General features: G+C 40.5%; 1 protein-coding gene across 3 annotated transcripts; it reads left to right on the top strand.

Annotated features, from left to right (window-relative positions):
- Positions 1–4523: 4523 nt before the first annotated feature.
- Positions 4524–24421, top strand: LOC139207317 (centromere protein F). Of its 3 annotated transcripts, XM_070837000.1 has the most exons (20): positions 4524–4707; positions 6587–6680; positions 7177–7354; positions 7932–8128; positions 8549–8652; positions 8962–9026; positions 9969–10233; positions 13097–13290; positions 13922–14047; positions 14135–14263; positions 16280–16402; positions 17260–17395; positions 18028–18198; positions 18295–19529; positions 20240–21004; positions 21365–21693; positions 21855–21954; positions 22509–23091; positions 23194–23322; positions 23894–24421. In XM_070837000.1, exons 3-19 carry the CDS (start codon positions 7193–7195, stop codon positions 23307–23309), a joined length of 4800 nt encoding a protein of 1599 aa, XP_070693101.1. In that variant the 5' UTR covers positions 4524–4707; positions 6587–6680; positions 7177–7192; the 3' UTR covers positions 23310–23322; positions 23894–24421. The 3 variants fall into 3 exon arrangements, with proteins under 3 accessions (XP_070693101.1, XP_070693100.1, XP_070693099.1); XM_070836999.1 differs by having other exon boundaries at positions 9972–10233; positions 18028–19529; XM_070836998.1 differs by having other exon boundaries at positions 18028–19529.
- The last annotated feature ends 1558 nt before the right edge of the window (positions 24422–25979 follow it).

Genomic DNA, 25979 nt, shown 5'->3' with positions numbered 1-25979 from the left:
CTGGAAAGGGAGGACAGAATTTAGTTATGAGAGTTATGCCATAGCTTAAGAAAGATAACTGGATGTGGCATTCAACATATCTAACTTAAAGTAAGTTCATATTTGAGTCTGTGGTATTTTATAATAATTATGTTGGAGAGTAAAGAGAAAGCAAAGGGTCACAGATACTTTTGGAGACCATTAACAAATCACCTCAGCAGTCAGTGTGTAGAGGACTTTTTTTCACCTTGGATGTTGGGATTTAATTATAGTCATTGTAAAAACTTTAAGCTTCCACACTCAGACAGAAACCTCAGAAATATTATGTACAAAAATATTGTGTATAATCGTCATGCCATAATGATAAGTCATATCAGTGTGAAGTCTAGTCAAATATAACATTACTCACGATATGAATAGTAGTGCACATGTGAATGGAAAGCAACTCATATACAAACCATGTTTTCTTAAGAAAACTTAAATGCTATCATTGAAGTTTAATTGTTGTCTTACCTTCATGAAACTGGATTTACAAAGCTGCAGTGTATCCTTGTCTGACAGAAACCCACCTGTTGTCCAGTAAAGCACCTGTCAGCAGCCAAATGAGCAGCAGGCCTCCACGGGCTTGTGACATACAAAAAGGGAGAAACTCCTCTGGCTACAGCTGGCGGCACACAGCTACCTGACTGCCTTGCTACCTTTGACGGTCCTGGCAGACAGTACGTGTACTTTTGGGAGGAGCCCGTGGAGTGTGTGTGTGAGTTTGGGATTGAGAATAAATGTAATCCTGTATTAATAAAGAGCGAGTGACGAGATGAGCTTACCATACATGAGCGTACACCTGGGCCAGGAGAGTGTGTTTGTGCGTGTGACTGACAGACTTCAGGTGGGGTGTTTATATAATAGCATGGGATTGTTGACTAATTCAGTTTTTTTCATTTAATTTTAACCACTTCTCTTTTGAATGTGTTTCACAATTTCATTTCCTTTTTACACAGCAGGCTGTAAAGTAGGTTTCACCTCATACATACAAGCAGGCTGGTCTTGCTCAAAGGTAATCCAAACCACTTCCACAATGAAGGCATACTGTCTGGTTTCAGACTGTTATTACAATTACACCCAGCACAGTCTTTGAAAATAACAGTGTACGTCTGAAAAATGGTCTCCCAGTTTGCAGACAATAGTCCCTCAGGCACACCTATAATTACCAGATAGTTATGGCCAAGCATTACACTAAGATTACATAACTATCTATATAATCTCTCTTTCTCACACTCTCTGTCTGTTCCATTAACCAGCACACAGTATTGTATGTAGGGTAACTGCAGGGTAGTTCCTGGGTTTCCGCACCACTCAGCACTGAACCGCCAAATCCCAGATTACATTCAAATCCAGAGCCTACCTGGAAGAATGAGTGTTTGCAGTTACCGTTATAATCTAATTACAGTTGCTTGCAGTGGATACTGTTACTGCTGCAAACAAACAGGAATGGTTGTGTATTACTATCAGTGTTCCACCAGCATTGATTGATTAATTTAATGTATTTGATGATTAGAAATACTAGAATTCTACAAAATAGCAGCTACAATCATAAGGAACAAAGGAAAAGCCAGTGAAGTCTGACGGATTATTCCCATTGTGGTCCTACAAAATCCAACAAACAACATGCCACGAAACAGTAACACCAGTCAAACATATGTACAGTACAACACACATACAGATCTTACAAACCATCATTTAAAGGGCACTTTGAAGATGCACTTAAAGTGAGCTTATTTCATTGTACTGCAGCAGAATGAAGAAGTTGCATTTATTTTTTTTATGAAACCGTGTATAATTTGTTGAATTACATCATGTGGAAAAGCCGTTAGTGTCTTCTGTCAGAGAAACCTTACATACGTGTTTAATTATTTTCTAGGTCAGCAACATTTTACTGTAATAAAGCTGACCCTCTTCTTAACATTGAGCATCTTAACACTGTAGCAGTCAGATTCAAAATGTGTATATGGATGAAATTTGAAAATACTCTCATTCTTGTTTTTTTGTTGTTCTATTTGTAACTTCTGCCATACCAGAAGGTGGCAGCATTGTCAAAGTGATCTTAAACCAGAGTTTCAGCAAGGATATGTGTAGTGAACCATATCTAAGAATAAGACTTTATTGGCTAAGTCACTGGGCTCGTCTTTTGCTCACCATATAGATATTGTTTTCACAAATAAAGAAGATATTTTCTGTCTTTTAAAGGTGGAGGGATATTGTATAGCCAAATCCCTACATTTTAAAAAGACTTACTAAGAGACTCTTCAGGTTTTGTCTTTATGAGACATTAAAGCACAATCATCTGGAAAATAAATGTCCCATAAAACTTTCACATACAGTCAAAAGACAAGAGGACCCAAAACATTACCTTGTGGGACAGTAAAGTGAGGCCAGTCCATTATTCACAATCAGCCACCTCATCAATATGTGTGTGTGTAACTATCCAGTATGATTGCTCATGAGAGTGTGCTTTTAATCGCACAAATTTGAGACATCACGTCATAGTCTCTGTGTGGCATCACCCAAAGGATTAATGCGTAGACCAGGTCACTCAGATACAGACAGTCTAAAGGAGGCTAATGGAAGAAAAGTAGATTAATAAGCAGGTGGTTTACTATTCAAGTTTGTTTATTTCAGTTTAGCTCTTACAACATAAAACTGTTTAGTTTTAGTTAGTTTTAATTTCAGTATTAGTTTTGGTTGTTTTTTTATTAAAGCATGGGGGGTATTTGTTAGGGGCAGATTTAAGAGGTTCAGAATAGGTATTACAATACAAACACCACACTGTGAAAGCAGCTCACTCCCAGTTATGAAGACATCCTGGTCTCAGTAAACATATGCCTCCTCGTGTTGATTGTGCTGACATGTTTTACCAAAATGACAAAAACTAAAACTAAAGCAATTTCCTATATATTTTTCTTTTCATTTTAGTTGGTTTTTTAAGTACACAATATTCAGTTTCAGTTAATTCTTGTTTTTTTTTGTCTAGGTCTTATTATCATTTCAGGTAACTAAAATATTTCACACCTAGTTTTAGTTAATTATAATAACCTTACTTAATTGATGGAATCTCACTTTTCTGAATGAAATTGGACTTGTAACCTGGTAGTTAAAAACTTAATAAGCTCACTTTCTTTCTGTCTAGCATTCCTATGCCAAAGCTTTTAAATGAAAAAATTCACTGATGTAAGTTCACAATGTAATCCAGGAATATGCACCATGTATGCACAGTCGCAGCAAAAATAATGGAAATGGAATTGAAAATGGAAAATAAAACTAGATTTTCACTCAGGGACACTCAAGCCGGGCCATCAATTTCCAGTGGCAAACCTGCCTTAAGGCTTATGGTGGTGCCCACTCTAATATTACCAAAGAAAATTATGGTTAATCAAATCACTATAAAACACTGAGTGTGGAATCTGGAAATGACAAAACAAACAAAAAATTACTTTTTTAAAAATCTTTATTTATTTATATAGCGCCAATTCACAACAGCGTGGTCCACATGGTCCACTTATTAGTTTTTTTCCAGAGGTTGAAATCTCTCTCTCTCAAAGAAAACAGAAACCACAATCAAACAAACAAAAAACAAGCAAAAAACTAGTAGGTGGAGTCACTGATTTTTTCAAACTACCATAACCTGATGGTCACTCTGGGGACCATTACAAGGGAAATTATAGTCCTTCTGTTACGCCAATGATAAATGATAATTTTTGTCTCTGTCTGCTTAAAGTATTTGACCATTTCTTCTAAACACTTCTCCTATGTATATAAATAAGATTAAAATATGTGTGTATATATACATAAATAAATAAAGATGTGTGTGTATTTGAAGGTGCTGCTGTGATGTTACTGTCATGTTGTCATGTTGTTGTCATGTTGCTATCATGCTGTTGTCATGTTGCTGTCATGTTATTGTCGTGTTGTTGTCATGTTGCTGTTGTGTTGTTGTCATGTTGCTGTCAAGTTGCTGTCGTGTTGTTGTCGTGTTATTGTCATGTTGCCATGTTGTTGCTGTCTTGCTGTCATGTTGTTGTCCTGTTACTGTCATGTTGCTGTCATGTTGTTGTCATGTTGTTGTCCTGTTACTGTCATGTTGCGGTCATGTTGCTGTCATGTTGTTGTCATGTTGCTATCATGTTGTTGTCGTGTTACTGTCATATTGTTGTCATGTTGCTGTCATGTTACTGTCATGTTGTTGTCATGTTGCTGTCAAGTTGCTGTCGGGTTGTTGTTGTTGTGTTGTTGTCATGTTGTTGTCATGTTACTGTCATGTTGCGGTCATGTTGCTGTCATGTTGTTGTCCTGTTACGGTCATGTTGCGGTCATGTTGCTGTCATGTTGTGGTCGCGTCGCCATCTTGTCGCTAGAGGTCACCAGAGGATCACACCCGCGCGAGGACCCATCCCAAACATCACCCTGCTACGTCACTAACCCCCGCTCCGCCCGCCTCGTGCCACAACGGCTCCCTATCTGTTGGCTTGTCAGCTGCACGAGACGCACGGTGTATTGTCCCAGACATGAAAACGGCCACTTAGTGTCAGCTAGTGTTAGTCAGTGTCGGCTGTCAGCTCCGGTCAAACCGCTCCTCTGACAGTGAAGACCTGGACACGGTTCGCTGGTGTTAATCGGCGGGTTATCAGAGCCTCCCTGGCGGCTGGCGCCCTTTGTAATTGCCCAAAGTGAATGGTAAGTAGCTTTACCGCGGGGCTAGCTTGTAGCATCTTTGCTAGGTTAGTTGTCAGTGAGTCAGTCACCGCTGAACCAACAGACGACATTAAAGTCACACTCAGCTCGGTGCGGTTCTGGCCTAACTCACTTAAGGTGTTCATGGTGGATGTTGAGTTGAAGTTCAACTTTTTGGTAGTTGTCAGTTGTCTCCTGTTCAGCCTGAACCTCGTGACCAGACTTTGGTGCAGCACAGGCCAGGGTCCAACTCCTGGAGCTGTGCCTCCTCTGTCTGCTAACCTCAACCTGCTCCTGCTTAGTGGACATTTAGTCAGAAGGGACGATTAGTTTCTTTATTTAGTTTGCCTAAAGGCGACAGACTGCAATGGTCAAAATACTAAAGCTAGTTAGTACTGCAGCACAGCTGCAATTGCTGTCATGTAATATACATCTACCTATTACTTTTATTTATTGGGGGTTTGAATCCTCCTACCTTCAAAGCAATTGTGTCAGATGGTATTATTCAATGGAGTGGACATGTTTTATGTTGTAATCCATTGTGGTCTGCATCTTGAACAAAATCACATGTTTGTCTTTCCCTTTACAGTGTGATTATTTAGGGTGTCTGTAAGACCTTCCACTTTGTCTGGTTGTTTGGGGAAAAAGAACTATTGAATGTACATATGATTGATTCTGCTAGCCTTTTTCTTACTGTCTCTTTGGTCAGATGTTTGTTTTTTTAAGATAATTTTTTTGGCATCTTTCCTTTTATTTCAAAATGTACAGTAGATAAACAGGAAACATGGGAAATGAGCAGGGAGGAGTGTTACACTTAACAAAGGTCACCAGCCACCAGGATTCAACGAGAGATGTTACAAGTACATAGTATGTGCTTCAGAGTTTTGCCTCATGTTGTATTTTTTCAATATTTTAAAATATTTTCTTTAAACAAGAGCTGAAACATCTAGAAAATTAATTGGCTACAATTTCACAACTGATAACTTAGTTGTCCAGGAAAAATGCCAAACTTTCTGTAGACATCCAACTATTCAAATGAGAGGATTTGCTGTTTTTCTCTTTGTTATATTGTTGTAAATTAAATGCATTTGGGTTTTGGACTAATATTCTCAATATATAATATTGTCAGCTTGGAAAGTTTTTTTCAGTATTTTCTGAATTAAACAATTAAAAGAATTGATAAATCAATCACTGATGAAAATTGGTAGTTGCAGCCCTTTATCAAATGCAGCTCGTTAACCATCTCATTAACCGTTAACTGTTTTCATTAATGCAAGGGTTAGCATGTTAACCTAATGAAATCACACCCACCCGGGTGAGGATTTCTGCCATTCTTGTTTTAATGAACAGCTAAACAGTCACAACAACCTGTGAGCTCTGACAGAAACCATATGACTGGATTTATGGTGTTAATGGCCTTGAGGCTGGAGTGCATGTCAAAACTTAGTTCAGAATTAACCTCTACAGGTTTGGTCAGGCAATCATTTTTAATCAGGCTTTTCTTCATTCCGACACACTCGTTTTTAACACTACTTTATATTTGTTGGTGTTAATACAGTGTTTGTAGATTTAACTGCAGAAGTTTGAGAGAAAAAGGATTTATTTTCAACTTGGAAGTGCTCTTGGAACATGCAGGCGGTCTGTGTTGGAAAACACTGAGTCACAGCTGCCCAGCGGTGACAACCAGTGTCTCCCTCAGGGACCAAAGCCTTAGCAACATAACATATTCAAGACAGAGCTACACAGTCACACAGCTACAGGCACAGATGATTGAAGCATGTTTAGATACATGCAGTATGGACTGGATCCTCTGTCGCAACACAGTTTGACATAGAACTACCTGCACCTTATTTAACAGGCCTGTACTTCCTCTTTGTTTCAGACTCTGTGTGTTGCTGGTTTCGTCACTCCAGCTACTGGCTCCTATGCCTCCAGGAGCTGTCTGATTCTGGATCTGTCGAGCTGGAATAGGAGAGGTCAGCTGGCACATTGTCTGTCTCATGGATGCCAAACACGATCAGCCACCTTAACTTCTCAGGAACTAAGTTGTCCTTAAAATAGAAAGGGATTGTTGTCACCAGGGTATCTTATAGGACTGCAACTGACAATTATTTTCATTAGCAATTAATCTCTTGATCATGTCCATCATAAATCAATTAGTTGTTTGGTCAATAAAATGTCAGAAAATGGTGATAAATGTTGATCGCTGTTTCCCAAAACCCAAGGTGATGATTCAAATGCCTTGTTTAGTCCACAAAACTGAGATATTCAGTCTACTGTCGTAGAGGAATAAAGAAACCAGAAATGACAATCAGAATAGTTAGTGATTAATGTAATAGTTGACAACTAATCGATTAATCGACCAATTGTTGCAGCTCTAGTGTCTTGTAATGCAGGCAAACTAAAAATCCAGAAGTGAAAATTAACTTGCGCTTGACCTGTTGTGCTGACGTTATTTTCCCACCCTGTTAGGCCCAGGCAGAGGGAGATGAGCTGGGCTGAGGAGGACTGGACGGTGGGGCTGTCTGGACGAGTCCTGCAAAAGGTCAAGGAGCTGCAGGTCCATCAGGAGCGACTGTCCAGAGAAAACAAGCAGAAACAGTGGCAGCTGGACAACATCCAGACTAGCCTCGAAAAACAGACTGTGAAGGTACAAGCAGCCATGTTGGTTTTTGGGTATTACTTACATGCTGCTGTTCCTCTCAACATTGATGAGTATGACAAAATATTGTAAAACATATTTGTATATTCACACTACTGAGGTGCTGACATAAAGTGTGTGATAGATTTTGGATAGTTTAATTTATAAAGAACCATGTATTTTGGTCATTTTACTTCAGAGATGGACTTAAAGTCTGATTGACGACACAATTTTGATCATGGATAATGGCACTTTTTTTAAGTACAACTTAGATAAATATTATTATCAACTAGGTAGAACCAGATAAAGTCTGGTTGGTTGTTCACTACTATCATATTTGGTGTCACCTAAATTTAGTTTTTTTTTCTTCATTCAACATATGAGCATTTAGCGTGAACCTTCATGCGAGTTCAGTTGAAAAAGACACATATCTATAAATATTAAGTTACATACATATTTGATAACGTATGATTCTGCAATATATCGGCACAGCCAATTGTCTCTCAACAGGATTTGTTATTTTCAGTTTTTGTAATCCTAAAATATGAACTGGTCCCTCTCGTGTCTCCTCCCCTCCCCTCCCTAGTATGAGGAGATGCGTGGGGAGCTCCAGTCTGTGCAGAAGGAGCTCCGGAGTGCTCGAGAGGAGGCCAAGGCAGCTGTGACCAGCAGGGAGCGTCTCAACCAGGATCTTCAGACCAAGCAGGCCTTGGTGTGCTCTTTTGAAGGCCAACTAGAAGCTGCTCGCACCGTCAACAACAAACTCACCCAGGAAGTCAAAAGGTTAGAGCCAGTGGAAATTATGGGACAGTTAAGTTCTCTGTCAGTTGTTCTATTTTTAAAGAGTGTTGGTTGACTTTTTTTTATGGGGTTTTATGTTCTCATGAATGACATCAGAATTTTGGGCCTTGCTATTAACCTTGCTGCCATTTAAATTAAACTTAGCAGTACAATACAATTTATGATTAAAATAGGAATAACCTAATGTTGGATATTTTTAGCAGATAATACTGGAAAACTGATCTTAAAGCCTTATACAACATCAAAAAAGATCACGTTTTAAACATGTGGAAAGCTGTGTGAACTCTTTGAAAGATGATGACTGATTGATGTCCAGTGAGTCCATGGGGAAAATGTGTCTGTTCCCTTGCCCACATTGAACTCTTTGCCCCTGTTCCTCCTTCATCTTTCTCTCTCTGGCAGGCTGGAGGCAGAGGTGGATAAGTTGCAGAACAGCAGCAGGTCAGCAGATACTACCCTGTTTTCTACACCCTGCTGGAATACAGCCTCGCCCTGGGAGCAAAATGGTACGGTCCTGTAATTCTGTTACTCTTGTGTTTGTTCTCTCTCGTGGTTCTTATCTTTTCATTAATGCACTGTATAGTCTGGAAAGTTAAACGGAAAAAACGCAAAGCTCCTAAATGAGCAGAGAGGTTATAAATAAACTCCCTCAGGTCCCATCCTCTCCCAACCCTTTACTCTCTGGGGACTGTTGTATTTCTTTCCTCTCCCGTCAGTAAACCATTTGGGTTCTTCACTGCTGTTGTTTCTGTTCAGCTTTGGTGATTGGATTTATGCTCTAAGTCTTGCCCAAATGCTGTGTTTTTGCCCTGTAGAGAGCAGAAAGGAGGAGAGGCCAGGGCACAGAGATGAAGGACAGACCAGGGCGCTTCATGTTCGAGTAAGTACCAGCATGTTTTTTAAGCTGAGCTATGCATAGGCTAGTTCAGTTCAAGACTAATGTGGTCTTAATTAAAGCTACAGTTCTTTAGTTTTAGGAATTGGCTCAATTCATGTCAGTTAAACGGAGCTCAATTAATTCTTTAGGGTTTTTTTTCTTTTTATTCTTTCTTCCACTGATTAATTAATAATGGTGCTGTTGCCATGACTCCTTGTTAAACAGCAAGGTACACCCTCTTTAGCCAATTGGGTCAAAGGAGAAGGCAGACATTATTCTATGCTTTTCTGATTGTCAAGAAATTCCATTAAAAGGCCAAAATCAGACAAACAATAGTGCCCGTGTGCATTTTAATCAAGGAACATGTCACCTAGTGCAACAAAGCGCCTGTGTTTTTAGATAACAGTGGAAGAATACACTGTGAGGCCCTGGATACACAGTATTCGTAAGGAGCACCAGATTGATTTTGATCTTTTCATGGGATTCATTTTCATTAAGGAAAATATTGAACATCACCAAACTTAGTTATTCCCACTTGTGCACAGCTAAACTCCATCGTGCTGTATTGCATTTCTTTACAGGTCAAATGGAAATAAAAAGAAAAAACTTGTTACTGTTTTGACAGTTTGCCTTTACTCTTCACACCTGATCTGTGACTTTTCTCTCAACTTCCAAACTGTTTTCTTTTGTTCAGAAAGTGTTTGTCATAATCACAAATGTGCAGTGAAGCTGTACTCTTGAATTTTTACTCAGAAACCATTATGAATATAGCGCCAATGAGTCATTCTTCAGTAAAATGCTTTTTAAGTCGAAGTGGAAAAAGCCTGAACACTAGAGCCTATTGTCTGTAAATTCTGCAAAAATGTTCTTTATAGTTTGACACCCACTCCAGGCTCAAGCTCTCACACGTTTTCTCTTTATCTAATCCTTCTCTCCTCCCTTTAGCAGCAGCTCCAGTTCTCTGAAGTGGCCCCAGCCTCGCTGCCTCGACAACAACACAAGAACACACCTCACCGCCACCCATCGGACCAATCGGATTGCTTCTCCACTCCCATGGCTGCGTTTCCATGGGAACGGGATGACTCCAGGCCAGCAGCCAAGAGACGATCCCCGCCCTCTCCCCAGACACCCTACACAAATGTCATCAGCCAAGGCCAGTCGGAGCAAGGGGTTTGTGGGAAGGAGAAGGACCACAGGGCAGAAACAGACAGTGAGTGGGGATGTTAAATGGTCTCCTTGGTAACATGGCCGGCTGGCTGTCGCCTGTTTGCAGTTCGTAAATATACACACACATAGCTCAACCCGGCAGCCTGTCCCTTAAAGCAGGATTAATGAATTTAGCTGGATAACTGCACAAAGACCAGAGGCCTGTACTACTAGGCAGAATGTAACTTCAGGTTTAACTTGGTCTTCAGAGTTACAACGCTGGTTCACTTCTTATTGGGGCATATCATTATAGTAACTAATGTTGCACACCTAACCTGCTCCAGCAGGTTATGTTCAACATAAGAGATCAGCGTGTATAAAAGCACCCTGACCAATCATTTGAATAATCATTGAAGTTATGCTGGTTTGCCTTGTGTGTAAATTTGCACAGCATTCACGTTTTAGAGGATATAAATATTAGGGATTTTACCTACCGATCACTACCTCACTACATGTGGCAGAATTACAAGTTGGTTAAGATTAGAGCAGACGTTAAGTCGATTGCTGGCCATGGATCTTCCGTCCACTTGGAATAAGAGCTTAGCTAACCCAGCCAGTACCTACGGCTGCTTCTAGCTAATGTCTGTTTGCAAAGATTGGCTGGATGAAATGGGACTGCCTAAGCAAGACTGTTAGTGCCCACATCTACAGAGACCTGACTTTACCTCAGCACCCCAGATTATTCTATCAATCAATCAATCTTTATTTATATAGCACCAATTCATAACAGCGTTATCTCAAGACGCTTTACATAAAGAGAAGGTCTAGACCAAACTCTTTAATTAAGAGAGAGACCCAACGATTCAGGAATTCAAAATTAAGGATTCAAGAATTCTACTGATCCTGACAGGCATATTACCAGGCACCATTAAAAACAAAGGAAAACAAAATGATAGTCATAAACTTTTAGATTTTTTTTAATAATTGATTGAATATTCAAAAATCATGACCCATCCCTAATAGGAAGGCTCCTCCAGAGCCTAGGGGCCACAGCAGCAAAAGCTCAGTCACAGCTGGATTCATAATAAACAAAGCTAACTCAGAAAAACTAGTTTGGGTGTGATTTCGGAAAGCCCGAAATGATGAGGCTAGTGTGTGTTTATATTTTTCTCATTGTCTAGTGTCATAAATCCCATTCTCCTGATGGGATTTGTTGACAATAACCAAATTATATAAAGTAGCTTTCCTTACCTCCTTTTATTTTTTTTAAAAATGTCCAATGTATTTACAATGGAAATAAGGCTGACAGTTAGTGTTGTTGTTAGTGTGATCTTTGTCTGAGCAATAACACCAAATGATGAAATGTTATCTGTTTTGAGTTAGTTTTTATCTCTGAAGGGACTACCTCAGCAAAATCAGCAGACGTGACACAGTGTGATCATCCTGCATCGCATATACTGTGTTTAACCTCAGCAACAATTGTTACATAATCGTTTGTGTAGAGATCACCGGCTCAACTACTCTGCTTGCCCCCAGGCTGGCTTCATGATGTAGACTGGCTCCTAGTACACTGTAGATTAGTGATATAACACTCGTCTTTCTCTCCACTCTACTCCGTGTGTGTGTGTTTGTTTAGGAGGAAGGGAACAGTTCAATGTGAAACAATAAATGCTTCTATTAGCTGCTATTAGCTGCAGAGTTTACTTTGTGTGCTTTGAGCTGCTGTGTTTTTTTTATCATGCTCTTCTCTGTTGTATTCTAAGTCACATGTGTATACGTTGATCAGATTTGCTTATGTATTTTGAATGTAAAAATCACAGAACAGTAGGTTATTGAAACAGTGGGTTCTTTTTTGATTAATAGGACAACAAATTGTGATTAGCATTAAATCTGCGACAGAGAAGTATATATTAATGCAGATATTACAGTCAATGGTAAAAAGCCCTTTACAAAACACTGATTTGTATTAGTGATGTTTTGTAGAATGATGTTTTGTTTGTTTCACATGTGTGAAGATGGTGACAATAATTATGGATAGTTCATTGTGTTGCAGGTCTTCACTTAAAAAGTTGAACAGTGTTGAACAGGAAAAAGATACTGGACAACATATCAGACAGAAATTTGATTTCCTCCATGGCTTTAGAAATTAGCAGCCTGATATCCATGAGCAACAGCTGTGACTGTCAATAAACCAGTCGGTATAGATTGACCCCATTTGTGAAGACACTGACTATGTGTTGCTGCTCTCTCGCTGACTGTTGGTTTGTCAGTTGTAATACATTAAGATACTCTTGCTGATAATATTGATGCTCAGTTTGGAAAATAATAAGAGGAAAACATTTGTTTTCCCTGTATTTTGTCTCCTGTATCTTCGTCGCTCTCCACCCACTCAACAACCGTTTCCCCATTTAAAGTTGGAAATCCTACACTGGGATTCAAATATCGTTATAACTCCGATTTGCTTCAAAGCTCTTGACTTAAACAGTGTAGTCAGTATATATGACCACTGTTTTCTTCTGGAAGATAGCAGGCAGTGATGATATGTATATAATTTGTAGTGAATAAGTTAAAACTTGAACAAACACTGGTACTGTCCTTTTAAGGCCTTAAAAGATGTGAAAATGTCTCTGTTATCAGAGGCATATACTGTCTTTGCAACACATTACTACATAGTAAATAGTGTTGGTGCTATATGTTCTCCAATATTGTATCTACTAATTACAACAGGACTTAATTCCCTTTTCTTCTAGGCTTCCATTGATGTTGTCAACCTGCGTTTATTTATATTTAATTGAAATTTTGAAATTGTCTCGGTGGTGAACTTAAAATGTGTTCAGATTAATTAGTTTTTTTTCAGACACCTGGTTTTTAAACCAGATGGCATTATTAACCTGTATCTGTGTGTGTGTCTGTGTGTCATCCACCAGTATCTTTATCAGAAATTCGGAGTCGTGTGTCTGCTCTGGAGGAGGAACTATGTGCGAAGACCAGGACTTTAAAGTCACTTGAAAATGAAATGGTGCAAAGCAAGAAGGAGCTCGCTGCCAGGGAGCTCAGTATTCAGAGAGCCCGTGATGAGCTTAGCCTGGCACATACACACATGGCCCAGCAGAGTGAACGGGTAAAAACAAACCCTACTACTACTGATATAACCTGTGGTGGTACCACTACTACCGCTACTACTGCTGCTGCTGCTGCTGCTACTACAAACAAATGTGTTTCAAACCAGTGCTAATGTTCTGTATTTCACAAAAGCCCTGTTGTTGTCACAAAATGGGTGTTTGCCTCATTTCTCTGACTTGCCTGAAAATGACAAACATGTTGGGAATATTTTACAACAATCACAATCTGTTTTTATCAGGAACGTAAAAAAGATTGAGCTGGAAAAACCGCGTCCTTCTCGGCAAACAACAAACAAGACAATTAGTGGGAGAATTGGCAGCCTCTCCCAGTCTCTCCTTGGAATTAAGATTAACTAAGCTCTCAAAATATTAATGCTTTCCTAATGTTTGAATGTCAATTGCAGTGCCTTAATCAGCACTTCAAGTTGATATGAGGTTTAGAGAAGTGACTTATAAACACAGACATAAGTATGCTGCAAAGTTTGAATAGTTGAGTATGTGACTAATTGCTATTCAGTTCTTGCGGTATCTTTATCAGGGTACACACTCAAAAATCATGATGGCAGTGAAGATAATAGCCCCCAGTGGTGTCTTATCATCAATATTAAAGATAATCTTTTTATGTGGCAGGCATCCGGTGCTGAGCAAAGGCTGAAGCAGCTACAAGAGGAGCTAAAGTGTCAGAGGCAAAATGCAGAGAGCAGCCGTCTGCAACACCAACAACGCTCTAAGGAGCTCGAGAAACAACATCAGAGGGTGAGACAGACATGGATGTTTTGCTCCATTCTTCCATCCTTACAAAAATATATTTGTTCCACATTCCTGTGCCTGTGTTGCCTCCAGGATTTGGCGGAGCTGCAGAAGGAGAGACAGTGTTTGGAGAAGCAGCATCAGCAGGAGGTGAATAAGCTCAACCAGGAGCTCCAGCAGGCCAGGACGCTTCACAATGCCCTGCAGGCCCAGGCTGACAAGGTAGATGCATACACAAGGTACACACATATGCACAAAAGCATACATGTGAACAAGGAAAACAATCAGCCGAATATGCATGTTCACACTAATACATATGTTAAGACAAAGCCTTTAAGTCAGATCTGGAAACTTGGGACCAAAATGATATTCTGTACATTTTTTTTGTTTTTTGGTTGATATGTCTGCTCTGTTTTTTCAGCTATTTCCTGTTTCTCTTTCCTGCTTTCTCTGTCTCTATCATTTCTCCCCTTTCTCTTTCTCCTGGGACTTTTATTATTTGTACCAAAGGTCAATAAACTTATCTCACTTGTTCTCCCACGCTCGCTTCTTGCCCTTGCTGTTTTCTCTCGCTCTCTGTTTCACTTTCGTGCACTCTGTGTTTCTGTTTTCTCTTTTCCCTCCACCTGCTCTCCTCTCCGCTCCGTCCTCCTCTCCTCTCGGTTTCTCCCCAGTGGAAAGGTTGAGCAGCGAAGGTAATGACCGTGTGACTGACGTTTGGCGCTGCAGAATGCTTTGGTTATGGAAGTTTGAAACAAGCTCATAACTTGTGTGTGAGAAATACTGTAGTCAGAGTTCTTACTAAGAGAGGCATGAAGGCATGGCTGAGGGATGAGGGTAAAAATAGATGGAAGATTTCTATGAAGGTGTGTTGAGGCAAGTTGCATGGATGTAAAGGAGTGTGTTGCAATGGTGTTGTCATTTTTCTCTCTTTATCTGGATTTCCTTTACGTGAAGGTATGCTGCGCTATTCATTTTTTATCAGCAGAACAATAGTACAAATTTTAATCTCAGCACACGTCTCCTCTTGATGCATACAAAAAAATATTTTCCCAACCTTAATTCCTCTGCTTTTAGACACAGTGTAAAAATTCAAACAATGAGCATTCATTCTACCCACAGTGCCCCTTAAAACCTTACCGTAAGTCCTTTGTAAACCAAACAGAGCTTGTCTTGTTACATCTGATAAGGCTACAGAGGGTGAACACACAGTCTGAGTTGAATTGAAAGGTCAAAGTCATTCAACTGCTGATAGTGCATATTATCACAGCCTTTTGCATTGAAGGAACGTGTACATAAATCTTCCAAAAAACTGGAAAACCTTTGAGAAGACTGCTATCACAGAAGACTGAAAATGATCTACTTATTTGATTTGCGTAGACATATTTCATGCAACATCTCTGCACTGCTCATGAATTAAGTAAAACATTTTACACAGTCAGCCCTGCTACTTCTCACAGTAATGAACTATATGGTGAGGACACTAATTTTGGCATGAACTTCGCTTTAATCTCTAAAATGACTGCTGTGGACATACTTACAATTATTGTGCCAATAGATATTGTAAAACAAAGGTCATATTAGTGGCAGAAATTGTTTAATGAATAACCACAACAAAAGTCTTCTTTAAAGTTTATCTTTAAAGGACACAGCCTACAGCATTGAATTGCCACCATGAACTATATTTACCACCTTGTTTGCTGTTTCATGTACACTGCACTGTACATGAAGGCATAGCATAAAACACAAGTATAATTCATCTAAAAAGGCTGAAGATAGTTAACAATGGAGCTAAAAACAAACATTTATTTAGATTAGTAAATGTAATGTGATTACTGAAATTGGGCCAGTAATGTTAAACAAAAATAATAAACTTTTAGCACTGTTCATGTGTACCACGACATGAGATAATGTACAGAAGTGATGAAGACTACAGTGAAGTGTGCGGAATGAGCACTGGTGGGAAGCCGAATAGCTTTTACTTTCCCCAGAGAGGTAGACAATATGTTAGACACAGCTTATGCTCGCTGTTGATCGCTAATTGCTCTCCTGCTTTCCGTTCCCTTCACTGGTCCTGATTCCTGCACCTCCAACAACAGCTGTTCATTTCTGTATGGGTTCTTTGTTGTTTTTACCTCTCACCTTTTTGTGTTTTTGTTATATCCTGTCCCCCCAATTCTCTTTGATTTCATTTTCCCTGTTTTTGAGCAGCTACTGAACCATAATATCCTCTACCAGCTGTCTCTGCAGAAGCAGGTGTTGGAGAAAGAGTTGGACACTCTGAAAGAGAAACTGAAGTGGACAGAAGTGCAGCTGCAAGAGAGCCATAAGAAGGAGGCACAGGCACAAGCTAAACTGACGGTAACACACACACTAATACACACACACTGACACAATAGTGATGGTACTGGGTCTAGTGAATCTTCATGTGTTAATTATTGATTAGTTAAGTAGTGGGTGTATAATGACCTTGTAAATTTTTAAACATCTCAATGCGCCATATGACTGTCTAGGATCTAGACTGACATAAGAACAAGTGAATTGTAAATGAATGAGAAGATTATTGTTGCTTCAATCATCCAGCTAAATTATTATGTTTTGATGAAGTTGTAGTATTAAGAATGTTTGACAGAACTAAAAAGTGAGTCGTCTGATATTAATTTCTTACATTGCCTCCCCTACCAATCACTTTAGCAAGGAATGATGTATGATACTGTACTTGAAAAAAACCTACTTTAAAATACTGAATCTGGACAGTGAACTGATTGATAGAACTGAGTGCTGAACTTGCACAAGAAACACAAGAAAAATGAATGTCCTTATGAATTAGAATTTTTCAACCCTGCAGAGTTTTTTGTTTGTGAAGGTTCATTACTTATATACCAGCTTGCAAAATCAGAACTAATGCTGCTTTTATCTGTGGCTGGTTTGTTTGTGGTGGAAGTCCTGCTGCACAAATACAAACATTATGCAAATATCGAAATGAGCAGAATCATACATTTTTCTTGTATAGTTATTAGTGGCTAAGTTTTAAACTGGTGTGTGAGAAATGTCTTATTGTGGACATATGTCTGGTAGACATATTTAATTTCAAAAGATGAATATTTCAAAATTCTGAAAAATGTCATGGATAATAAATGGTCAACTAAATCACTCACTAATCTGAGCATTTCCCTGGATTCAGTCTGCCTCATTTGCATTTTTTACCCTTGCATTAGGAAGCGGTGCATGAGGCAGAGGGTGTGGCAGTGAGTCTGGAGCAGAGCAGGAAGAGAGAGCGAGCCCTGGAGGAGGAGGGGAGGAGACTGGCAGAGGAGCGAGCAGACGCCCTTCGTCTCCTCAAAGAAGTGCAGGGTGAGGAAGGAGCTGTGGGTGGGAGACATCCATGAGATTTACCAGTCACGGGATATGTCCTGATAATAATTATGCTAATTTGATATGTTAGTGAACTAGAGTTCTTGTAGAGAGATTTTTTTCTATTTCCTCCCTCCACAGGGAGGTCAGGAGTTGGTAGGGATTCATTGTCTTGCTGCAAGACACTACAGCAGCAAAAACGTTTGTTGACACAGGATCTTGAACCACTGTCCTCTGGTGGCTCGGTTGCTCTGATTAATTTATGATTTTGTAAAGAAAAATAAAGGATGGGCATTAATTATTAAAGTGGATGAGTCTGAATGACTGAGTGCTTGACAGTCGCATACTGTATGCTGTACAGTGACAGCTGTACATTGTCTGTTAATTCCCCTCTAATGTCGCTACCCAGTGCTGCCACCTGCTGGTTAATGATACTTCCTCCATTGTCTCAAATCAGACTAAGATTAGCTATTAAAGTGATGCACATGTTCATTAAGAAATTTAAGAAAGTTAATCTCTTTGTTTACTGCTTTTCTGTCAGCCTATTTATTTATCAGTTAATGTGTGGTCTGTAGCTAAAAAAAATTCAACTTTTATTCTGATGATTGCATCTCTTTGCTTTTCAACTCCAGAGCAAAAGGTTGCCCCAGCACCTCTTCTACATCCTGTCCAGTTTTGCCCTGTTGGACAGAGTTTCTCCCCTCAGCCTTCTTACTCTGTTCAGTCTCGACCGTCACCTCACATCAAGGGATTGAGCCGAGACACTGTAGCCGAGCAGAGGAAAGAAGAGAGAGAGGACATGGGTAAGAGAAGGGCAGAGATTACAGCATTTTACCCCTCTGACAGAGAGCCAGGAGAAGGCATCGACTCAGAACACATCACTGTCCTTATCTCCCCAGACTCTGACTGTATAGAAAAGGGAGGACACAGAAGAACAAGTAACGAGGAGGAGAACAAGAGTAGAAATGAGGCGATAGAGAGTGACAACTCTCGGACAATCAAGCACTCTACAATTGATTATGTACTCTCTAGTTCCTCTCACTCTGCTGCTGGTACACCCACTAACACCCCCATGGATGTTGATCATTCCAAGTCTGAGCAGCCCAAGACCTCTGAAGACCTCAAGAGGGAGAATGCTACACTGCGATCAGAGCTACATGATGCGCGTGAAGAACTGCAGAAACGGCTGGAGGACCTGGAAGCCCAACGACGGGCCGAGGCTGAAGCCAGGTCTCGGCTCAAACAGCTCAGCCGCAAACATGCGAGCCAGGCTGTGGACAAGGGGGAGCAAGACAAGGAATGGAGGGCACAGCTGGAGAGTGAGAGGGCTGAGACAGAAAGGTTAAAGAAGGCCATGGCTGCTTTGGAGACAGAGTTGAAGAGAAGAGTGGAGGAAAGAGAAAAGAATGAGAGAGAGGAGCAGGAGGAGGAGAAAAACGGAGCACTACAAGACCGGGAGAGTGAAATGATCGAGCTTAATGTTCAGCTAAAGAAACAGCTAGGGGAGGTGAAAGCCCAGCTGGCTTTAGAACGAGAAGAGAGAAAGAGAGAGGAAGAGGAGAGGAACCAAATGACCAACACAGACATAGATGTAAAGAAGGAGCTGAGCATGAAACTGGAAGAACTTAAATCTGAATTGGAAGAACTAAAGCGAAGCAGAAGAGAAGACTCAGTGGAAGAGGAGAAACTCTCACTTGCCAACAGCCCGCTGACGTACCTGACGCTCCATGATGATGAACTCAACTCCAACACAGTTAGCTGTGGAAATATGCTCCTCCCTTCGCCAGAGCAGCACCTCCTCTTCTGTAAATCCACAAACCAACGCAACATGCTTGTATCTCAGGCAACGCCAGATCTCATCAAGGAAGAGCAAACAGTAATAGATCCTGAATGCTCACCTCTGTCAGATGAGGAGCAAACGGGTCGAGTGGCCTCTGAGCTGGAAGACATCAGACAAAAGTATATGGAGGGGTCTTCCCTGTCAGACTGCAGAAAGACGTTCTCTGACCTCCAGAACGATGAGCCTGACTCCTCAGATTTGACACAAGAAGTAAAGCGTCTGCAGAAGGAGAAAGCAAAGGCGACAGAACGTGCTAACCAGTACCAGGTTAAACTTGAGGTCCTACAAAGCCAGGTAAATAATGGTTAATATACAGATGAGTACATTTAGTTTGTCCAGCCTCAGTTAAACACTTTATAATGGTAACATACAAAGAAAATAATTTGTATACTAAATCAGAATACTTGAATTGTGTGTTGTCAACTCACAAAGAATAGTTATGGGCAAACATAAAATCGATCGATCCCCAGTTTTGATCAGAAATACTCTACACATTTTCATACCACACTCGAGTAAAGGCACACCTGTCACTGTCACTTATTGACCATAATACTTGTGTTCAGATAGAAGAATGGTATTGTGATGTACAGGAATGATATTTGGGTATTATTAAAAGGATATTTTTGATTCAGAGGGATTCATTAACTGAATTACAATAAGAAGTGAGCCACTCAGTGCTGTTATAAAGTAAACTAAATGCCAACATCACTATTGTTAATTGTCACCAAAACCATCTGAGACAGCTGTGAGAAAAGGATGTAAAATGCAATTTGTCAGGTCAGCAAAGGCGAACAACCACAAGGCGGTAATTCTAGTTGGTTTGTCGACTTTTATCAAATCAACAGCAAATGGCAGAGCTTTGTCAATGAAGTACAGAACGTTTTCTGTAAAGATTTTTCAACAATTCTTTCTTTGGTTTGTCTTTTTAAAATGTGCAATGTGCCATGTAGCTCTTCAATATTCTCTCTATTCCTCTGTCCTTTTAATCTTAATTTTCTTCTCAGGTGACACGTCAGACCCATCAGTTAACCACGGCCTTTGAGAAGCAGAGTCAGCACATCTCTGGCCTCCTAGCTGAGCTGCAAGAGAAGGAAAGTGCCCTACTCTGCCAGGAAGAGGAACTGCAGCGCTATAAGCAAGAGCTGGATGCACTCAAGGCCCAAAAAGATGAGGATGAGAAGGAAGGAAGAGAGGAGGTGAGGGTCAGAGAGGTAGAAGATGGGGAACAAAAAGAAACGACACTAGAAGAGATGTCTGTGGAGATCTCAGAGCTTCAGCCAAACCAGGAAAAGGAGTGTGTCGCCTTCCTCACAACAAACTCACCAGCAAACAGGGACTCTAATGGACAGAGGGATGCTGGTCAACCAGAGACCCCAAACCACGACTCTGCTGTTGTGATGATAAGGACTGAGTGCGGTCAAGATGGAGGAACAGCAGACGTGACTGCAGAAGTGCTCGCTCTCCAACAGGAGAATCAACTGCTGAAACAAAGAACAGAGGGCTTGACTGTCTCAGACAGCAACACCCCAGCATTACCAACGGCCAGTGAAAACCATGAAGACCCAGTCAACACAGAAAATGCTGCTCTGTCCTGTTCAGTGGAGCAGAGGTCATCTAGTGTGCAGAGGGACATCACAACTGAGGCACTACGGCCACTGCTACAGAACGTGAAGAGGAGCGAAGATGAAAGAGAAGTTAGGAAGACCACAAGTGCTGAAGAAGAGCTCGATGCAGCGTGTCAGCTTCAGATCGACCGCCTACAGCAACAGGTAGGGAACTCTTTATATCACAGCAACAATGTGACTTGTCTGAAGAAGAGTGAGAATCTGTTTGTCTGTGTGAGAAAATAAAATATAATGGAGTTTAAATATAGTGTATAATGGAACGTGTAGTTGTTGCTTTTCTTCAGGGATTCACATCCTTTCTCTCAATTTTATAAATGTACAGTATATTACATCAATAATCAAAAACATCAGTGTAGTTTCTTTTCCTCTAAATGTTTAATAACAAAAGTATTCCCAATTATCCGAACTACCGTGCAAAGATTGACTTGCATGTTACTCGTGTATTCTGAAGCAAGTTTTATTAAAAGTATGTTAAGTCTGTCCTGTCATTCCCCCCCTGTCCAGGTGGTGGAGCTGCAGATGAAGCTACGGGCTCTCTCCAAGGAAACCCTGCAGCAGGCTGAGGAGCTTGCTTTGTGGAGACTGGCCTCCCAACCAGCCCCGACATTTGACCAGTTCCCTTCTGAGACCCAGGATCAGATCTCTGCTGTCAGACAGTCCCAGTCGAACCAGCAGAAGATTGATGAGACGACCCAGAGCAGGGCTCTGAGTCCAACTGACCAGGTTCAGGCACCTCTCCAGGAAAGCCCTGGTAATGTGACAGTCCTCAGAGAAGATGAGTTATTCCTCTCCTGCTCCTCCAACAAACTACAGGGCCGCATGTTGTTCTCCAGGTAACACACTCATACCAGGGCTAGGGAAGCCATGAAAATATAACAATAACTGGATGGATTATGTATACATGCACAGTTCAGTATGACTATGAAGAAACCTTTGCTGTCTTCTTTTGTGCATGCTTTGAATCAACTTTGTTTTTGTCTTGCTTTACTACAAGACTGCAGCACAGCAACCTTCCTGAACCAAAGAGTGTCCACCCCTCTAAAAAGACTGCCACACTTCAGGAACCCAATCAGGACACTGCCAAGATTGACAAGGTTTTTTTTTTTTTTAATCACCCAACCACTGTTTGTTTTATGCTCTATATATCAAGGTTTATTCAAATATTTGAGTAGAGCGCTTAATTTTACAGGTCCTTAAACTTCCTCTGATTTTCCTAAGAAGTTTTCTCTTCTTAGAGAGAAAATGTATAGCACATTAAATTGATACACTTCGAATAAAATTCTAAATGAGTGTAACCCAGAGTCTGAACATGAACATGAAATATGAAATCTAACTTTAGAGGGAAGCACACACTTCAGCTTGTATGGAGAATATGACTGTATTTTAGGGGTGCTTAGATAATGCTATTATTTTAAGGAAATTACTATATTCCCTATAATTGCACAGTTCTTCACAAGAAACTTCTTATGGAATTATTAGGAAATTATGGACCTTTTAAAATACAGCGTTTATAGTGTCATAACAGAGAGCACCTGTCTGTCCTCAGTGTTTGTCTTTATGAGGGAAAATAGAGTAAATGCTTTCGTTCAGTTTTATTTTTGGGCACACATTCATGACTAAACCTTAAATTGTTATGTATTTCATTCAGGAATCTGAAAAAGAAAACCAGGATATAAACCTCTTGCATCAATCAAATACCTGTCAAACGCAAAACAAAGAGAAGAGGGACACTGAGGTTATCCAGGTGTCATTTGAGAAAACGGGTCAACAACGTGTTGCCAAAGATTCCCAAAAGGTCTCAGGGCCAAAGCAGACCAAAACAGCAGAGTGCTTCATGGGAAATCCTGAGACCAAACCAGGTACTTCTAGAGTAACCAGCGATTCCTCAGACAGAGACTTCAGAACAGAAATGAGAAGTGTCAGCAGTCAAACAGAGGAGAGATTGCATCCTTCCAGTCCTCCAACAGCATCTGAACTCCACTCTGCATACACACAGACTGAGGAGGAGGATGAAGATGAAGAAGAGTTAGTGGAATCTCCTCCTGTCTCTCCTGTGGCATTGTGTGAGCAGGAGGAGATAGGCGACAAAATGTTGTTTTCAGGCTCCTTCCCCATCCCGGCGGACCCGGCCCGTCTGGCTGAGAGAATCCGCCGTAACAGGACACAGCTGTCAGCCGCCTTTGACGACACAGAGTATGAACCCTATGGACTGCCGGAAGTCGTCATGAAAGGTAACTTTTTCTCAGCTCTTTTTGTGCTCTTCATGGGGACTGACCTTCATCTGCTTTCACCTAATCCTCTTATTTATTCCTCCATCTCTTCCTGTCCACCAGGTTTCGCGGACATCCCCAGTGGTCCCTCATGTCCCTACATTGTGAGAAGAGGTTTGTTGGGGACAACTGTTGTACCTGTCCCTCCAAAAGACCAGCGACAGGAGGAGACTGATTGAAACACAGCCACAGGTAACCTCTAGAGCCTGTTCCTAAACACTGGCAAAACTGATGTAGGTAGGTTAGTAGTAGATTTTATGTTTCAAGAACTAAGAAATCCAAAAAGCGTGTTGAGTCACAATAACTTTGCACATATCTGAATAGGCTTTAATATAACAATATGTGTGTAAAAGTCTTGACACAACAAGACATTTTAGGACATCACCTTAGACTTTAGGAAGTTTTGATAGGGATTTTTTTCCATTATTTTTCAACAATCAATCTATTAATCGAAGAAATAATCAGCAGATTATCAATAATGAAAATAATCATTTGTTGTACTCTAATAACCATGTTCATCACAATCTAACGGCACGCCACCAAGTGCAAAGGTGTGGCTCATTGATACTTGTTAGTAGGCTGAATTTATTCTTCTGACCCGACTTTATCATTTAAAAATGGTCACATGTCTACATGCAGTTCTTGGAAACAAGTGAAAAAGTTGTGTTCAATTACTGATGTTGTTTTTATATTTGATCAAACTAATTTTGAGTATCCCAGACTAAATTACTGTCTCATGTTTTTGCATACTGGTTGTCTACAGATGTGGTGGAAAGAACTGATCACTGCGGCTTGACAATTAACCTCAGTGATGGATGACAGCTGCTGCACAGGGGTACTCCAGTCGCTAGCAACCAGAAGCACTTCAGACCCACACAGGACCAGTTTAAAAAGTGCTGCAATCACTCATGGACTTCTGTATATGTGTGCAGGTAACTGGGCCTGCACTGGCAGAATAAACACCTCCACTGTGGATCTAAAATGTCTTAATGGACACTAGTTTATCCTCTAATTACCGTGTGGAGACTTTGCTGTCCATCACAATGCTGACACTTTGCACCAACCTGTATATTTAGGTACAAAGGTAGTGATTTAGTGATGTTTGTTGATGTTTTTTGAAGTTAACAACCACTTTTCCAAAGGGACTGTTCAGTTTTTAGTAACTCAGAATTAACTTTTGGGTCTAGCCTACTTTGAGTGAAACAGTGCCTAGTTGATGCTTTTCTAAACAAGTGCTTGTCAAGATAAGTTTGACATGTTTTCCAAAAGGGTGAAGCCAAAAGAGGCCTGTTTTTATTCTTGAGGTGGCTTATTTATGGACACTTGAATGTGTTTAAGTAGAACGCAGGTGTTTACAAAAATTGTGTGAAAGCATAGTGAGCGTGTGTCTGTGTGTATGTGAGAGACTTAAGCTGTGAATATGAACGTGTGTCCTCATCTTGATGTCCCTGTTTGTGTGTGTGTGTGTGTGTGTGTGTGTGTGTGTGTGTGTGTGTGTGTGTGTGTGTGTGTATGTATATATATGTGTGTGTGTATATGTATATATGTGTGTGTGTGTGTTTGTGGGAGTGAGAGAAAGAGAGAGTAGGGGCGAGCACATGTCTATGACTCAGTCTAACCTGTGCTGGTTTCCGCTCCATGTATGGTGATACACACTGCGCTCCCTCTCTCCTCCCTCTGCTGCTTTGCTTCGCTGTCTCACACTAATGAACGCTCAGTGGTTAGCTCTATGATGAATTTACCAAAAAATCATTTGAGGCTTTATTTTATTAGATTCTCAGTTGGTTTCTTGTATTTGATCAGATATAATTTATTTGATTGATTGGAGCTGTTTTTGATTTTGGTTCTTGCACATTTGTTACTGTGCCATAGACATCAGACACCCACATGTATGTACACTGTAGATTTTGTAGATAGGTTTGGAGATGTACAGTTTGTATCATGTATCAAAAGAGGATCTCACCACTTTGCTGCTGATAAGGTTTGACCAGTCAGTTAAAGGATGGGTTCACATCTTGACACTATCTTCGCACGCCTACATGTACACTGAAAGAGTTGTCGGTTGTTGTAATTGTGTCTCTTGTCCATATCAGAGATCCTTTTCTGAAGCAAGTTTAGTGTAAGAGAGGAGATTGAAATCCACAGTCAGTCTGTGAAAAATTAGACTCCAACAATAGTAGTTGCAGCTAATATGAAACTTCAGCTGTCTGAGTTTAGGCTTGGTCACACCAGAAAGTATTGCAGTGAAATTAATCCACATCTCTCTTCTGGTCTAGAGGGTCGGTGACGTAGTGACAACTGGCAGGGATGGTTGGTCAGTTTGTCACAGTAGTTTCTGGAGATCATAGCAGTTCTGCTGAACCCTGGTGTGAGCAGCAGCAGTGCCAAATCAAGTGGGTATCTACCAAAGTTACAGTCTTTATAAAGTATAGTTTCTTTGTTTTTCCGGACAGTGCTTACTTGCTGAATTCTGGTGGAGGAACAGTGACAAAAAGAGGGAATTTCATACTAAAAAGACTGAGACAAATCAAACAGGTATCTTCCAAAGTTACAGATGCTGAAGCCTCATATTAGCTTCAGAGATTTAGGACTGTGGGTTTTAATTACACTGAAATGTCTAAGAAACTACTAAGGTTCACTTTTTCTTGTCAGTATAGACAGGGGTAACAATTACATGCGTGCGAGTATGTTTTAGAAGGGACTTAAAAAATGTGAACCAGCCCTTTAAAGTCTTGCTGAGCTCTCCTTCAGTGACTTTTGAGATTGTTTCAGAGGAAGGTTTTTTTATTGACTTTATTTACAGGTAGAATCGTTCTCTCCAGGCCATGGCTTCTTGACTCAGTCAGAAC

Source organism: Pempheris klunzingeri, chromosome 9 (genome assembly GCF_042242105.1).
Source record: "Pempheris klunzingeri isolate RE-2024b chromosome 9, fPemKlu1.hap1, whole genome shotgun sequence".
Classification (NCBI taxonomy): Eukaryota; Metazoa; Chordata; class Actinopteri; order Acropomatiformes; family Pempheridae; genus Pempheris; species Pempheris klunzingeri.
This window is presented reverse-complemented; position numbering and strand designations above follow the sequence as displayed.